General features: G+C 44.3%; 2 protein-coding genes across 5 annotated transcripts; both read right to left on the reverse strand.

The window, feature by feature from the left end:
* Positions 1 to 531: 531 nt before the first annotated feature.
* On the reverse strand, positions 532 to 10,248 carry LOC121270237 (zinc finger protein 239-like). 4 transcript variants are annotated; one of them, XM_041175558.1, is made up of 3 exons: positions 10,200 to 10,248; positions 2,546 to 2,648; positions 532 to 1,716 (listed from the first exon to the last, which is right to left on the reverse strand). In XM_041175558.1, exon 3 carries the CDS (start codon positions 1,626 to 1,628, stop codon positions 675 to 677), a length of 954 nt encoding a protein of 317 aa, XP_041031492.1. In that variant the 5' UTR covers positions 1,629 to 1,716; positions 2,546 to 2,648; positions 10,200 to 10,248; the 3' UTR covers positions 532 to 674. The 4 variants fall into 4 exon arrangements, with proteins under 4 accessions (XP_041031492.1, XP_041031489.1, XP_041031491.1 ...); XM_041175555.1 differs by having other exon boundaries at positions 9,667 to 10,236; XM_041175557.1 differs by having other exon boundaries at positions 2,546 to 2,669; positions 9,667 to 10,236.
* Positions 10,249 to 14,837: 4,589 nt separating this feature from the next.
* LOC121270243 (zinc finger protein 436-like) lies at positions 14,838 to 17,211 on the reverse strand. The gene is made up of 3 exons (XM_041175564.1): positions 16,770 to 17,211; positions 16,613 to 16,636; positions 14,838 to 16,283 (listed from the first exon to the last, which is right to left on the reverse strand). Exon 3 carries the CDS (start codon positions 16,243 to 16,245, stop codon positions 15,376 to 15,378), a length of 870 nt encoding a protein of 289 aa, XP_041031498.1. The 5' UTR covers positions 16,246 to 16,283; positions 16,613 to 16,636; positions 16,770 to 17,211; the 3' UTR covers positions 14,838 to 15,375.

Raw genomic sequence — 17,211 nt, forward strand, 5'->3', positions numbered from 1 at the left:
GATTTGGGAGGTAACAACATGTTCAAGGACTTGAGAGAAAAGGGAAGCTGGAGATGGGGCAATAGTTTGGAAAGATAGTGGGGTTAAGCATTTGTTTTTTGAGAAGGGTATAATGATGGGAAATCTGAAGGAGAGAGGGACAGTACCTGAGAGGGAAAACTATTAACATAGTCAGTGGACATTGGGAAGTTGAGTGATCAGCAGTTTAGTGGGAGTAGGGTCGATGGAGCAGGAGGTGGGTTTCATGGACAAGATGAGATCCGAGAGGGCAGGAGGGGAGATGGGAGAGAAATGACAGAAAGATGTGAGTTCAGGGCTCGGGTAAGGGGGAACTTTAGGGAAGGTGAGTGGAAGGGAGGGAAGCAGCAGAAGCAGTTGATTGGATTGTCTCAATCTTAGTGACAAAGAAACTCCATGAGATCCTCACACTTGTTGTTGGAGGTGAGGATGGAGGAGACAGGAGAGACGAAGAGCCCTTCAAAAGGAACTAACTTGTGTTAGTGATATTAAAAAGATTCAACACACTGTGTCTTTAACACAAAACTAATTTATTTGACTTTTCGCCAGATTAGACCCTGTAAGTGGGCTGTAGTTTATTAACATCAGCAGAAACAGGCCCCACTAAACATGATTCAGTCCTAGATGTGATGAACAGCAAAATCCCGTCACTGTCGTTACTTGTGAATTTGCTGGTGTCTCAGCAGGTGGGGTGAATGAGTGAATCTCTTACCACACTGGGCGCAGGTGAATGGTCTCTCCCCAGTGTGAACTCGCTGGTGTGTCAGCAGGTTGGATGAGGTAGTGAATCTCTTCCCACACTGAGGGCAAGTGAATGGTCTCTCCCCAGTGTGAACTCGCTGGTGTGTCAGCAGGTTAGATGAGGTAGTGAATCTCTTCCCACACTGAGGGCAGGAAAACGGCCTCTTCCCAGTGTGAATTTGCTGGTGTCTCAGCAGGCTAGATAACTGAGTGAATCCCTTCCGACACTGGGGGCAGCTAAATGGCCTCTCCCCAGTGTGAACTCGCTGGTGTGTCAGCAGGTGGGATGACCGAGTGAATCCCTTCCCACAAGTGGAGCAGGTGAATGGTCTCTCCCCCGTGTGAACTCGCTGATGTCTCAGCAGGTGGGGTGAATGAGTGAATCCCTTCCCACAAGTGGAGCAGGTGAATGGCCTCTCCCCAGTGTGAATTCGCTGGTGTACAATGAGTTGAGATGATCGCCTAAACCCAGTCCCACAGTGAGAGCATTTAAATGGTCTCTTGTCAGTGTGAACACACTGATGGTACATCAGCTCCCAGGAACTTTTAAAGCATTTCCCACAGTCTGGACATTTAAAAGGTCTCGCTTCACTGTGAACTCGCTGGTGGCTCAGCAGGTTGGATGAAAGAGTAAATCCCTTCCCACACGTGGAGCAGGTGAATGGCCTCTCCCCTGTGTGACTGCGCCGATGTATTTCCAACTCAGACGGGAATCTGAATCCCTTCCCACAGTCCCCACATTTCCACGGTTTTTCCCTGGTGTGGCTGTGTTTGTGTCTTGACAGGCCAGATGATTGGTTGAAGCTTCGTCCACACACAGAGCACGTGTACGGTTTCTCTGCGATGTGAATGGTGGTTTCTCTTTCCATGTTCAAAATCAAATGATATTCAGGTTACGATAAATTGGGTGATGTTTTGTTTCTGCTTCCTGACTGCAAATCCTCCCCTTCTAATCCCCTGTGAAATTGATTTAAAACAGAAAAAAGGGAGTGAGAGAGAACCCACAAAACCAGGTTGTGAAACTGAGCTGAATGAATCTAGTAATTTGTGGGGTTGGCACTAGGAAAAGTGACCATGAAAACTGCTGGATTGTCATAAAAACTCAACTGGTTCACTGATGTCCTTCAGGGAAGGGAACCTGTCACCTGGTCTGGGCTACACAAGATTCTGGCCTCCATGGGAGGAGAGAGAGATGTGGGAGATGCAGGGGATGAAGATGTGTTTAATACATCTTCAGCTCGACCAGAACTTTGGCAGAATCTCCCAAACCCTCAACCTCCTCCAGCTAGAAGGACCAGGGTAACAGGTGTCAGTGAACACCATCACCTCCAACTCACACACCGTCCTGACTTGTCTGACATCCAATACTGGTTGAGCAGAAATTCCCTCCATTTAAATGTTGGGAAGATGAAAGCCATTGTCTCCACTCCCTAACCAGCTCTCTGAGGCTGAACCAGAATATTCGCAATCTTGTTGTCATATTTCAGCCCAAACTGAGCCTCTGACTACAGATCACTAAAACCACCCATTTCCACCTCAGTAACATTGCCCAGCTGTACCCCTGCCTCAGAGCACAGCCTGGCCCTCATTCCAGCGCTATGGGTTCCTGTTCTCATTGACAGGGGACTTTCTGACCCATGGGGATTCTGGGTAAACCAGCCGCCATCGAGACCAATCTGTGAATGGGCATTTTTTTCCCCCATTGGTAAAATAGAAGATCCATGGATGAGGGGGATATTGGACAGGAAGTACAATGAGAGATTGGGACACTTTATTAAATACTCACAGCAGAAGCACATTAATCTGATTGGAGTTCACTTCCTCACAAGCAGCCAGCGGTGTGGAGCCTCCGGAGATTCCGGTCCCTTTCCCGTCAGTATTTACAGGAGCTGGGACACGGAAAAGAGTCTCTGTAAAATCAGGGATTTATTTGTTCACTGTTTTAAAATGGGTCTGGCCTCACACTTGAAGTTTGTGCAGCCTGTGACTCCCTGGTTTATTAACTCTCCCCCTCCAGACTCTTTGCGCTCTCTATTGTTGGACTCTCTATTGCTTTTCAATGTCCTCCTGGCCTTGTACCTGATCCAATAAAAACCCTCCTTACATCACACAAGGAACAGCTTTAGACATGTTCTGACTTTTCACCTCAATCTTATTCTGCTGAATGATCTCACTGACCGTTCCCTTTCTCTCGATCAGTCCGTCCACCATCTCTTTTCTGGATTTCACTCCTTCTTGTTCCAGGATTTCATCTCTCTGCCTTTTATTTCTTTTACTGAAGATTCCTGTCCATTGCTGCCTCACAGCCTCGTCCTGTTCCCACATATTCTCCATGTCTAAGTGCTTCCCAGCGGCCGTGTCAGCCGTGGCCCCTATTCCAGCCCAGTCACTGATCCCTCTCTTCCCTCCACCCTTTTTACTGGTGTCACTATCCCAGGGACGATCGCAGTGTTTTCCAAAAACTGCCTTAACACCGGGGTCTTGGCTACTGGGTGGTCATAGTCCACCCATCTCTCTCCCTGCATTCTGACTTCTGAAATCCCTGGATAATTCCCTTATCAACCAAACATCAAGGTCCTTGTAGATGGGATTACATAACCTTGGGGACGGGTGTGTGGTATTCAGGGCACATAGTACAGGAACTATTTTAAGTCTTGTATCATTCTGTAGGCTTTGTGATTACGAGTGATGATTAAACCATTTATGGAACCAATTCCATGTGGCAGGACAGATTGAGGGGTTATCAGTGAAGCATATGGGGTCTTGGGCTTCATAAATAGAGGTACTGAGTACAAAAACAGGGAAGTGCACCAACAGAGAGTTGTTCTGATCGGGAACTCTCTCCCTGAAAAGGTGCTAGAACCTAATTCTATGTTTAGCCTCCACCTGCTCGTCCTAGATTCCCCAACCAGTGGAAATAGTTCCTCTCTATCTATCCTGTCAGTTCCAATTAATATCCCAAAAACTTTGATCAAATCAGCTCTTAATCTTATAAATTCCAAGGATTACAACCCTCACAGTGAGGTGATGTATTTTATCAGGAGGAATAGGGAGAGGGAAAATATTATTCATGGCACAGCTCTAAAGAGTGTGCAGGGACAGAGGGACCTGAGGCTTCAAAGCTTTGATCTCTGAAGGTGATAGAATGTATTAAGAGAGGGGTTAGCAAAGTCGATTGGATCTTGAGCTTCATAAATAGTGATACTGAGAACAAAAACAGGGATTTATGTTGAATTCTTTATAAAGCTCTGGTTAGGCCACAATTTGAGAATTGCATCCTGTTCTGGTCACCTCACTTTAGGAAAGATGTGCAGGTCGTTGAGAAGGTGCAGAGGAGATTTACCAGAATGGCTCCTCCAAAGGAGATTGAGGGGAGATTGGTAGAGGTGTACGAGATTATGACAGGTTTAGATATGGTGGACAAAGAAAAGCTATTCCCATCAGCTGATCGTACAAGGACTCAAGGACAGAGGTTTAAGATTTTGGGTAAAAGGTGTGGGAGATGTGAGGAAGAATATTTTTACACAGTGAGTGGTAATGACCTGGAGGTTACTGCCTATGAGGGGTGTGGAAATGGACATGGTAGTGATTTCAAAAGGAAATTGGACAGAAGAATGAGGGAAATAAACTTGAAAGGATATGGGGATAGAGCAGGGGAATGGGATTGATTGGATTGCTCTACATAGCTGGCATGGACTCAATGAGCCTAATGGTCTCCTCTGTGCCATAATGACTCTGTGACTCTTATGTGTAATCTCAATCTGTAATTTAACCCTTGGAGCTCACATCACTCAGGTAAATATGTACTACACTCCCTCCAAGGCCATTCTATCTTTCCTGATGTTTGTTGCCCAGAACTGAACACTGTTCTTCAGGTGTGCTCTAACCAGGGTTTGTGTGTCTCTGCATTTTTCCAGTCACACCTGAAATCTTCTCAGAATCACAGAGTTACACAGTGCAGAAGAGGCCCTTCGGCCCATTGAGTCTGCACCGACACATGAGAAACACCTGACTTACCTACCTAATCCCATTTACCAGCACTTGGCCCATAGCCTTGAATGTTGGTCAAGATGTCAAGGCCCATTGGTCCCTAATGGGCCCAACTCTTTCCCTGGTTATCCTCTTCCCACTGGCATTGAAAAAAAATTAGATCCCTGCAGTTAAATCTTTCAGACACTGAATTGTAGATTTTTCACCAAATATTAATTTACAATTGTAGTAAAAGTTCATAATTTTATTGTCAAGGGGTTCCTACTGAAAGTTTTTGAAATTAAGGGGAAGGATCACAGATGGTGCTTTTAAAAAGGGACACTGCAGTCCTGAAAATCAGTGACATCTCCAGAATATTAAACTCCAGCCAGTTATAGGGTTGTTAACATCAGCAGAAACAAAATATTGCCAGACGATCAATATTAAACAAGCTTACAAGCAGCAAGATCAGCAGAATCCAACCCCTGCAGTCATTTATGAACTTGCTGATGTCTCAGGAGGCATTGTGACTGAGTGAATCCCTTCCCACACACCGAGAGTTGAATAACCTCTTTTCAGTGTGAGCACGCAGGTTGACTTTGCAAATCCCTTCCCACACATGGAGCAGGTGAATGGTCTCTCCCCAGTGTGAACTCGCTGGAGTAAGATGAAGGAGGATGCCTGTCTAAAACTCTTTCCACAGGAAGTGCAACTGAATGGCTTCTCCTCAATGTGGATTTGCTGGTGTGACAGCAGGTGGGATGACCCAGTGAATCTTTTACCACACATAGAGCAAGTGAACAGCCTCTCTCCAGTGTGAACGCTCTGGTGTGTCAGAAGGTGGAATGACTGAGTAAATCCCTTCCCACACTCAGAGCAGGTGAATGGCCTCTCCCCAGTATGATTGCGTTGGTGTACAGTGAGTGCTGAAGAGTGCCTGAACCTCTTTCCACAGGAAGTGCAGTTGAATAGCTTCTCCTCAGTGTGAATTCACTGGTGTGACCAAAGGCCAGATGACTGAGTAAATCCCTCCCCACACACAGAGCAGGTGAATGTCCTTTCCCCTGTGTGACTGTGTTGATGGTTTTCCAGCAGGGATGGGTAACTGAATCCTTTCCCACAGTCCTCACATTTCCACGGGTTCTCCATAGTGTGGGTGTCCTTGTGTCTCTCCAGGTTGAATGATCAGTTGAAGCCTTGTCCAAACACAGAACATGTGTATGGTTTCTCCTCACTGTGAACGATGTGGTGCTTTTTCAGGCTGTTTAATTGGTTAAAGCTCTTTCCAAAGTCAGTTCACTGAACACTCTCACTCGGGTGTGTGTGTGTTTGCGTCTTGGTGTTTTTCCGGTGACACCGAACTTCAAAATCTTTCCCCACTGACAGAACAAATAAACATTTCTCCTTCCACATTCAAAATCTGAGGATATTCAGGTCCTGGTGAATCGAGTGACTCTGTCAGAAGATTTTGGGTTTGAGTTTCACATCTGCAAATCCTTCCCTTTTAATACCCGGGAAAACGAGTTTATAAAAGTCATCACTGTCAGTCCAGGATGGAAATTCAGAACAGACAATTCTAGTTTTAATGGAATATTGTTTTCTCTTTTGTTCCTCCAAAGCTGTAAATTCCTGTCCCACACACTCTCCATCCTCCCTGGGCTGAAATCCAAATTTATCTCACCATCTCCACCATTTCTTTCCTCTGCTACCAGTTTTCTCCCTCCCTCTCCTCTGCCTGGGTTCAGTTCTCCAGCTCCTGTCAATGAATTAATCATTTTCCCTCCTGATCACAGACACCCTCAAGCACTGTCCACTCTCTGTTGCATCATCGAGGTGGCCATACGTGCGTCTGCTCCCAGATGAACCAAAATGACGGCCGTTAACCTGGGCCTGCTCCTGGGAAGAAGCCCCAGAGCTGCAAACGCAGGACCTGCAGGCCCTTACTTGGGGTTTGGGGTCTCCAATGAGTGCTTCTGAATCCTCCACGCCCACCTCCCAGGGTTTCCTTCCTTCCCAGAGATCAGAGTCCTCATTGATTTCAACTGCTGAACACCCTCACCCTGGCAGGACTGTACTGAGTTTCCACACATACGAACATTGGAATTAGGAGCAACATAGGCCATTCGGTCCTTCAAACCTGCTCCACCATTTGATAAGATCACGGCTGATCTGATTGTGGCCTCAACTCTATTTTCCTATTTATCCCCTATAACCTGTGACTCCTTTGGCAATCGAGAATCAATATAACTCAGCCTTGAATATATTCAATGATCCAGCCCCACTGGTCTCAGGGGAAGAGAATTCCACAGAATAATGGCCCCCTGACAATGAGTGAACTTGCTGCCTATGAGGGGGGTTGGCAATGGACCTGGTGAATGATCTCAAAAGGAAATTGGATAAACACTTGAGGGAAATAAATCTGCAAGAATACAGGGATAGAGCAGGGAAACGGGACTGACTGGATTGCTGGCATGGACTCAATGGGCTGAATGACCTCCTCTATGTCATAATGTCTTGGTGACTCTTGTGTGCAATCTCACCTTGTAAGTTAACCCTTCGGGTTCAGATATTATTCAGGTAAATCTGTGCTACACTCTCTCCAAGGCCATTCTATCCTTCCTAATGTTTGCTGCCCAGAACTGAACACGGTTCTCCAGGTGTGCTCCAGGGTTTGTGTGTCTCAGTGCTTTTCCAGTCACACTGCTTCAGGATCACATAATAGTTACAGCACAGAAGGAGGCCATTTGGCCCTTTGTGTCCGTTCTGGCTCCCTAAAGGAGATATCCGCTGTGTGCCACTCCTCTGCCTTCTCCCTGTAGCCCCGCACATTCTTTCTTTTCAAACAATACAATCATTTCCTTTCGAATGCCTCAATGGAATCTGCCTCCATCACACTCTCTGGCAGTGCATTCCAGAGTCCAAACACTGGCTGTGTGATAAAGTTTTTCCCATATGACCATTGCTTCTTTCCCCAATTCCTTCAATCTGTGTCCTCTGAATCTCTATTCTCCCATCAATGACAGCAGCTTTTCCCTGTTCACTCTGTCCAGGCCCTTCATGACTTTGAATACCTCTATCAAATCTCCTCTCAACCTTCTCTTCTCCAAGGAGAACAGTCCGGACTTCTCTAATTTATATTTGTAACTGGTCCCAGGGATGAGGGACTTCATTCTCATGAATCTTTTCTGCACTCTCTCTAATGCCTTCACATCCTTCCCAAAGTGTGGTGCCCAGAAATAGACACAATACCCCAGTTGAGACCAAACCAGTCTTGTATCCAAGTTTAACATCACAATTTTGCTCTTGTACTCAATGTCCCCATTAATAAACCCCAGGATACCGTGTGCTTTATGAACTGCTTTCTCAACCTGCCCTGCCATCTTCACCATAGACACATATACATCCAGGTCTCTCTGCTCCTATACCCACTTTAGACTTGTATTCTTTCTTTTCTATTGTCTCCCAGCATTCTTCTGACCAAAATGAATCACGTCACACTTCTCTGCGTTATATTTCATCTGCTACTCATCCACCCTGTCTACCAACCTGTCTACGTCCTTTTGAAGTTCCACACTATCGTCCTCACAGTTCACAATGCTTCCAAGTTTTGTAATGTTTGTGAATTTTGAAACTGAGCCCTGTACACCAAGGTGTAGATCATTAATCGTTTTTCAGGAATAGCAGAGCTCCTAATGCTGATCCCTTGGGAACTCCACTATAAACCTTCATCCAGTCCGAAAAACAACCATTAACCATGACTCTTTGTTTCCAGGCACTCAGCCAATTCCGTATCCATGTTGTTACTGTCCCTTTGATCACATGAGCCATAACTTTTCTCACAAGTCTGTTGTGCGGCACTTTATCATATGCCTTTTGGAAGTCCATCTACACCACATAAACAGAATTACCCTCATCACCCCTCTCTGATGCCTCATCAAAAAACTCAAGCAAGTTAGATAAGCCGGTTCTGAGAAAGAGTCATATCGGACTCGAAACATTAACTCTGTTTCTCTCTCTACAGATGCTGCCTGACTTGCAGAGTTTTTACAGAACTTTCTGTTTTTATTTTGGATAAACATGATTTGCCGTTATTAATTTTGTCCTGAATTATCGTTTCTAGAAGCTTCCACATCACAAAAGTTAAACTGATAGACCTGTAATTGCTGATCTTAAGAGTCTTTCTGTACAAGGGTGGAACCTTTGGAATTCTCCAGTCCTCTGGCATCACCCGAGTATAAGGAATACTGAAAAGTTCTAGGCAGTGCCTTCGCTCTTCCCACTCTCACTTCCCTCAGTATCCGTGGATACAAACCATCCTGGTACATTGTCCACTTTAAGTACAGACAGCCTATCCAATATCTCATCAATTTTAAACCCTTCAGGGGTCTCAACTACCTCCTCTTTCACCATGACCTGTGCACGTCTTTTTCTCTAGTAAATACAGGTGCAAAGAATTAATTTAATACCTCAGTCATGCCCCCTGCCTCTATGTGTAAATCACTTTGTGGTTCCTAATCAGCCCCACCCATCCCTTTATCATCCTTTACCTATTTATATGTCTAGAGAAGACATTTTAATTTCTTTCTATGTTAGCCATCAATCTCTTTTCATATTTTCTCTTTGCTTCTCTTAATTGCTTTTCCAATTCTGCTCTGAACCTTTCTTATTCAGTTTGGTTCTATTTTACACCTGACATCTGCAATAAAGCACACTTTTTCTTCTTCATCTTAATCTCTGTTTTTTTTGTCGTCGCAAGTGCTCTGGATTTCTTTCCCCTATCTTTTGCCTCGTGGGAATGTACCTTGACTGTGTCCAAACTATCTCTTTTTTCAAGGCAGCCAATTTTTCAGTTCCAGTTTCACCTGCCAACCTTTGATTCCAACTTAACTGGGTCAGATCCATTCTTACCCCACTGAAGTTCATTATTCTCATGCTTACCTGAAATCTTTGCCTACAGACAAGCTGTTTCACTTCTACATTCAAACGTTGGTGATATTCAGGCTCTGATGAATAGAATGACTCTGTCAGATGTTTGGATTGAGTCTGTCAATCCTCCATTGCCAGTGTCCTGTAAATTTACAATAACCATCACTATAAATCCAGGATGGAAACTGAGAAGGGACAAACATTTCTCTTGATTTGAGTTTGCTGTGTGCAAATCCTCCCCTTCTAACCCACTGTAAAGATAGTTTCCAAAATCCATCCCTATCAGTCCAGGATAGAATTTCACAATATTCTCTCTTCCTGCTGACAGGGACAGGGATGTCCGCGCATGCGCCCTGCTGCACAAGATGGCGGCCGTTAATCCGGGCCTCTCACCGAGGAACGCGGATCGGGGTAACTGCCGCCCACAGATACCAGCGAGGAACAGGTAGCTTGTTATTCTGCTTCAGAACGTCTCAAGGTGTTTACGAAACCTGCCCGTCTACCCGCCGGCTGCATCTCTCCCTCAATTCCGCCCTTTATCTTACCGGCTGCGGACATGACAAACAAGCAGCTTTCCTTCGTCCTCACTCACACTGCTCACGCTCCAAACTCGAGCCAGGATTGCACCTGCGCATTGATGTCCAGGTGCAGCAGCCACACTGCGCATGCTCTCCGTCGCAATGCCCGGGTGATTGACGGTAGCACTGGACCAATAGGAAGAGGGTGCCAGACCAAAGGGGTGCAGCTGACTCTCCAACCAATCGCAGTGAATGAGGGGCGGGGCTGAACCAGGATCTCCCTCATTGGCTGAAACTCTGCACATTTTGAAAGCTGATTTGTCTCAAACTCCAGGAGAAAGCTGGACCTATCTGTTTCTGGTTTTAAACAGATGAAACCCTGTGGCATTTCAACATTTGTCACTGAAATGTGGGAACATGATGAAACAAGGCACAAACTTAAAGGAATAACTGGGCAGACAGGGAATGTCACCACAACAAGGGGAGTCCATGGTTTCATTAAATGAACCGGCAGGAGGGGTAGGACAGGTCAGGGAGAAGGTTAATATTCAGAACAACACAGAATGTAAAGGAAAAACTGATCTCAAAGACAATTTGTTGTAATGTGGAGGGGATGTGTTGAATCAGGTTTAAAGAGGTTAAACATGTTTTCCATATTGCACAATCACATCAAAGCTTCAAAGATGAGACATGAAAGCCTTCGACAGTAATCATGACAAGTGGGAAGCTAACTGATGATTGATGCAATTGCAAACACCAGCTGTGGGCAGGAGTTCACCACCACAGCGACATGTCGTTTCAGAAAATCCAACACAGACAAACAAGGTGTCAGCAGAGATCATCCCACGAGTCAGAAATACCTTCATACGAGGCACTTTTGCTTTACAGAATCGGCTTGTTCAGCCATCAGATGAAGTGCAGCAAATCATCTCATCTGATCTGATCTCACCAAAGTTCTGAGGCTGCATTCCCATCATCTCTCACAGATGGACAGATGCTAAACATATGGGGCAATCACGTTAAAATCTGGAACTCAGATGGGAATATGGATTGGTGTTAGGTGGGAAGGTCAAGATCAATGCCTTACTCCAGGAAGCTTTAATATCAGAATTACAGCATTTCAGAAATTATTCCTGTGATATCAGTGATCCCATTCCTATCTGTTAGTAAGACCGATGGAGACAGTAGCATGCTGGAGGATGATGTACACAAGGTTTTTCTGAACTGAGGATAATAGTGAGGGGAAAGGAAGGGATCTTGAAAAAAAAAGACTCTTCATGTTGTTACAAAGGACATGGGACCTTCCACTTGGTTTGACACAACACACACACACACAAAACAACATGGATATACTTCCTATCAATCAGGTGGACCAGGTTTTGCCTCACACCGCCAACCCGACTGCTGACTAAGACTGGCAATAAAGTATCAGTATCTATAAGGACCAAAAAGTTATGGAAATTCAAATAAATGTCACCCTTCAGGGACTCAAAGCAGATTTGACTATCTATTCCCAGCACTTTCTCTGAACCTTAATCTATAATGGGCAACATCTTGAACAGACACAATGACAAAAAGCTAAGCCACCAATAGATATTAGGTGGTCAATGGCCACTCTGGTGATCAGCCCTGGCGGGAGATTTTAGACAATGTAGAACATCTTTGCATAATTACAGCCTCTAATTTCCTATTGGTATTACAGATAATTCCCCTTATATTGATTGTCTCGGTGAAGGTCAGGCCACAGAGCAGAATGGATGAAAATATAGCTCCAAACTCCCTGTAAATCTAACCCTCTGATTTCAATTTTGTAGCTATCTTTCCGTCCATCTGCTGCCTGGCCCTTCACTCCACACAGCCTGATCTTGGTCTCCTTGTACACACTGTTATGGATAACAAGCGGGTTACAAAACAGAAAATAGAGCGAAGAGGTTAAGAGTAGTGCCTCAGACTGGTAAAAGGTGGGAATTGATGTTCCATAGGGAGCAATGCTGGGACCACTGTTATTCAAATTTATATAAATGATTTGGACTCAGAAATCAGAAACCCAATTTTAAAATTTGGGAGCAGAATTACAGTAAATCACAGATAAGAATTCCCAGTTAATAAAACTTTGTTGTACAGTTCATTAAATCTTTAATTCAGTAGCACAGTGTACAATGACATGAGGAAGTGATGAACTGATTTATGAATTAATTGATTACCAAATTGGGAAGTACAGTTAATACTGAGGAAGACTGCAACAAAATCCTAGGATCTAACACACACACACATCAATATAGCAGGGAATTCTTGGAAACATGGTGTAGGTCCTTCTTTATCTGGAGATCAAATGTCTGTTGTATAATTGTCCCAGGAGTTAAAAGGATCCTGTGAATTCCTCCTTGCGTTATTTTACAACAGACTTTACACTATTTACTTTTAGCTACGTTTTACTATGTTAAAGGTGCTATGTCAATACAAGTTGTTGTTGACATTGGCTTAAAGTAGTGGACTCAGGACTGTCACCAATAAACCTTAAAAACTTCACAGAATAATCACTACAGTCATTTTTAAACTGGAGACTTATTCCTGCCACTTCAGTTTCAGTCAGGAACAGAGCACAGTTTTACACCAATCTCTGATTTAACAGCATGTTTCCAGACTGCCTGACTCAGGTTGTACAACCGCAGTTGTAAAGGAGCCTTCTGCTCTCTGCCTAGCAGCTTTGAAACACATTGGTTACAAAACAGAAATCAGAGGGTTAGATTTACAGGGAGTTTGTATTTTCCATCCATTTTTCTATGTGGCCTTGGACTCCACAGCCTGACCTTGGTCATCTTTAGGCTGTATGTACTGCACAGAAGTGGCTGTGACACATTTCTCACACACCTCAGGATTAATCCACATGTGGGTTTTGCTGTCAGTAAAGAAATATGAGCAAGACCAAAGTGTCATTTGTCCCTCTCAGTGTGACCCTGAAGGACTGTGTCCAGGCTGAAGTTCTGTTCCTGCCGTATGATCTTCCCCTAGATTGTCCTTTGAGCTTCAGCCAGGTGATGTTAAATACTCAGGTGGGAAAAACAAAATTGTACAACAATGTGTGAAAAACAAAGTTTGACATGCTATGTGACACTTATCTAGAATATTAAACAGCAGCCCATTGAAATGGTTTATTAACTTATATACGAACATACGAATTAGGAGCAGGAGTAGGCCACTCGGCACCTCGGACTTGTTCCGCCATTCAATAAGATCATGGCTGATCTGATTGTAATCTCACCTACACATTCCTGCCGACCCCGATAACCTTTCACCCCCCTGCTTATCAAGAAACTATCTTCCTCTGCCTTAAATATATTCAAAGATTCTGTCTCAACTGCCTTTTGAGGAAGAGAATTCCAAAGTCTCACAACCCTACGAGAGAAAAATAATTTCTCATCTCTGACTTAAATGGGCGACCCCTTAAAGATTGGCCCCTGGTTCAAGATTCTCTAAGAGAAAACATCCATTCCATGTCCACCCTGAGAAGACCCCTCAATATCTTATGTATTTCAATCAAGTTGCCTCTTACCCTTCTAAACTCCAGCAGATACAAGCCTAGTCTGTCCAACCTTTCTTCATAAGACAACCCGCCCATTCCTGGTTTTGATCAACTAAACCTTCACTGAACTGCTTCCAATGCATTTACATCTTTCCTTAAATAAGGAGACCAATACTACACATAGTACTCCAAATGTGGGCTCACCAGTGCTCTGTATAACTGAAGCATAACCTCTCTACTCTTGTACTCAATTTCCCTTGCAATGAACAAAAACATTCTTTCAGCTTTGCTAATTACTTGCTGTACCTTCACACTAACCTTTTGGGGTTCATGCACTGGGACACCCAGACCCTCTGCATCTCAGAGCTCTGCAATCTCTCACCATTTAAATAATGTGCTTCTTTTTTATTCGTCCTGCCAACATGAACAATGTCACATTTTCCCACATTATACTTCATTTGCCAGATTTTTGCCCACTCACCTAACCTATTTGTATCCTTTTGTAGCCTCCTTATGTCCTCTTCACAATTTATTTTCCTACCTATGTGTCATCAGCAAATTTAGCAATCACACTATTGGTTCCTTCAACCAAATCATTTATATAAATTAAAAAGAGTTGAGGTCCCAGCACTGATCCTTGTGGTCTGCTAATCACATCCTGCTAATCAGAAAAATACCCATTTATGTCTACTCTCTGTTTCCTGTTAGCTAGCTAATCTTCTATTCATGTCAATATGTTACCCCCTACACCATGAGATTTTATTTTCCATAATAACCTTTAATGAGGCACCTTATCAAATGCCTTCTGGAAATATAGGTACAGTACATCCACCAGTTCTCCTTCATCCACAGCACCTATTACTTCTTCAAAGAGCCCCAATAAATTGGTTAAGCATGATCTCCCTCTCACAAAATCTTGTTGACTCTGCCTGATTAAACTTGAAGTTATCTAAGTGCCCTGTAATAATGCTTCTAACATTGTCCCTATGACAGATGTTAAGCTAACTGGCCTATAGTTTCCTGCTCTCCATCTCCCTCCCTATTTGAATAAAGGAGTTACATTTCCTATTTTCCTATCCTTCTCCGAATCTAGCGAATGTTGGAAAATTAAAACCAATGCATCAACTATCTCACCAGCCACTTCTTTTAAGACCCAAGGATGAAATCTATCAGGACAGGGGGAGTTGTCAGCCCGCAGCTCCAACAATTTGCTCAGTACCACTTCCCTGGTGATTGTAATTTTCTTGAGCTCCTCCCTCACTTCCAATTCCTTATTTATAGCCATTCCTGGCATGTTACTTGTATCCTCCATAGTGAAGATGATGCAAAATATCTGTTCAATTCATCTGCTATCTCCTTATTTTCCATTATTAACTCCCCAGACTCACTTTCTATAGGAGCAACCCTCACTTTGTTAACTCTTTTCATTTTTAAATATCAATATTTACTTTTACTATCAGTCTTTATATTTCTACCTTGCTTTCTCTCGTACTCGACTTTTCCTCTCTTTATTAATTTTTCAGTCATTCTTTTCTTTTTTAAAATTCTATCCAGTCTTCTGAGCTGCCACCCATCTTTGCACAATTATATTTCAGCAGAAACAAACTCCAGCTGTCAGAATGAAAGAATTCAATCCTGAACAGGATTAACAGCAACAGTAACAGATTTCAATCCCCATAGTCACTTGTGAACTCGCTGATGTGTCAGCAGGGTGGATGACTGAGTGAATCCCTTCCCACACACGGAGCAGGTGAATGGCTTCTCCCCAGTGTGAGTGCGTTGGTGGTTCAGTAAATCCTTTTTACTTTTAAAGGTCTTCTCACACTCAGAACATTTAAAAGGTCTCTGATCAGTATGAACAAGTTGATGTGTCAGAAGGTGGGATGACCGAATGAAACCCTTTCCACACATGGAACATGTGAATGGCCTCTCGCCAGTGTGAACTCGCTGATGTGTCAACAGGTCAGATGAATTGGTGTATCCCTTCCCGCACATGGAGCAGGTAAATGGCCTCTCCCCAGTGTGAATTCGCTGGTGCGTCAGTAGTTTGGATGGTCGATTAAATCCCTTGCCACAGATAAAGCAGGTGTATGGACTTTCCCCAGTGTGAATTCTCTGGTGATTCAGAAGCCTGGATAATTGATTAAATCCCCCTCCACATAAGGAACAGATGAACGGACTCTCCCTTGTGTGAATGCGCTGGTGTGTCAGCAGGTAGGATGACTGAGTGAATCCCTTCCCACACACAGAGCAGGTGAATGGCCTCTCTCCACTGTGAGTTTGCTGGTGCCTCTGAAAGTTTGATGAATGACTGATTGCCTTCCCACACACAGAGCAGATGACTGAACTCTGCTCAGTGTGAATGTGCTGGTGTCTCAAAAGGTTGGATGAATTAGTGAATCCCTTCCCACATACTGAGCAGGTGAACGGCCTCTCCCCAGTGTGGCTGCGTTGATGAATTTCCAGCTTTGACGGGGAACCAAATCCCTTCCCACAGTCCCCACATTTCCATGGTTTCTCCAAGGTGCCGGTGTCCTCATGACTGTCCATGTTGGAAGGTCAGACCAAACCTCGTACACAGTTTATCCCTGCTGTGAATGATTAGATATTTTTTTCAGGCTGTGCAATTGGTTAAAACATTTCTCATTAAAGGTTCAATGATATCTAGCACCTGATGTATTGAGTGAATCTGTCAGACTTTGACATGATTTTTGGTTTGAGTTTCCTGTCAGCAAATCTTCCTGTTCACTTCCTTGAACTGCTGTGGTCCATGTGGTATCAGCGCTGTTAGGAAGAGAGTTCCAGGATTTCGACCCAGCGACAATGAAGGAACGGCAATATATTCCCTAGTCTGACTTATGATAGAAGAAAGGTTATTGATAAAGCAGCTGAAGATGGTTGGGCCTAGGATACTGACCTGATGTACTCCAGCAGTTATGTCCTAGGATTGAGATAACAAAGAATAAAAAAAAATTAAACTGATAAATGTTAAATTGTATTGTTGATAAAAGAGATTCTCATTTAATTTTTCAGAGATGAATGATTTCCCAGGGGTTCACTCTAACTCCACTTACTGACTGACTGACTCAGGGTCCAGTCCTCAATCCCCCCCCGGATTGGTGACTGAACTCGCTGCTCCCTTTGCCCCTCCTCTTGAGCTCCTCTTGCTGTTGTTTCCCAGGACAGTCAATGCCCGCTCTCCAACATGACCCTGTCAGGTGGAGTTCAGGGGCTCAGAGGAAGAAAAGAAAATGAGGCGGTGAATCTGAGTTGGGAAAAACAAGGAGAGAAACAGGATTCAATGGAGAAACTGAGCGGGGGGCGAGCGCAGCCTCAGGAACAGCGAGTGCGGCTCTCAGAGGCCGAATGAGAGCGGCCGGGCCCGGCGGCCGTGCGGTGATCTCTCCGGGCTGGGGGGTCGGGGCCGCCCATTAAAGCGATGCTGCAGCGCCTCCCCCATCCTGGCCGCCGCTTCCCGGTTTCTTCTCCCGTTTCCACCGAGTCCGACTCACAACA

This window comes from Carcharodon carcharias, chromosome 27 (genome assembly GCF_017639515.1).
Source record: "Carcharodon carcharias isolate sCarCar2 chromosome 27, sCarCar2.pri, whole genome shotgun sequence".
Lineage (NCBI taxonomy): Eukaryota > Metazoa > Chordata > Chondrichthyes > Lamniformes > Lamnidae > Carcharodon > Carcharodon carcharias.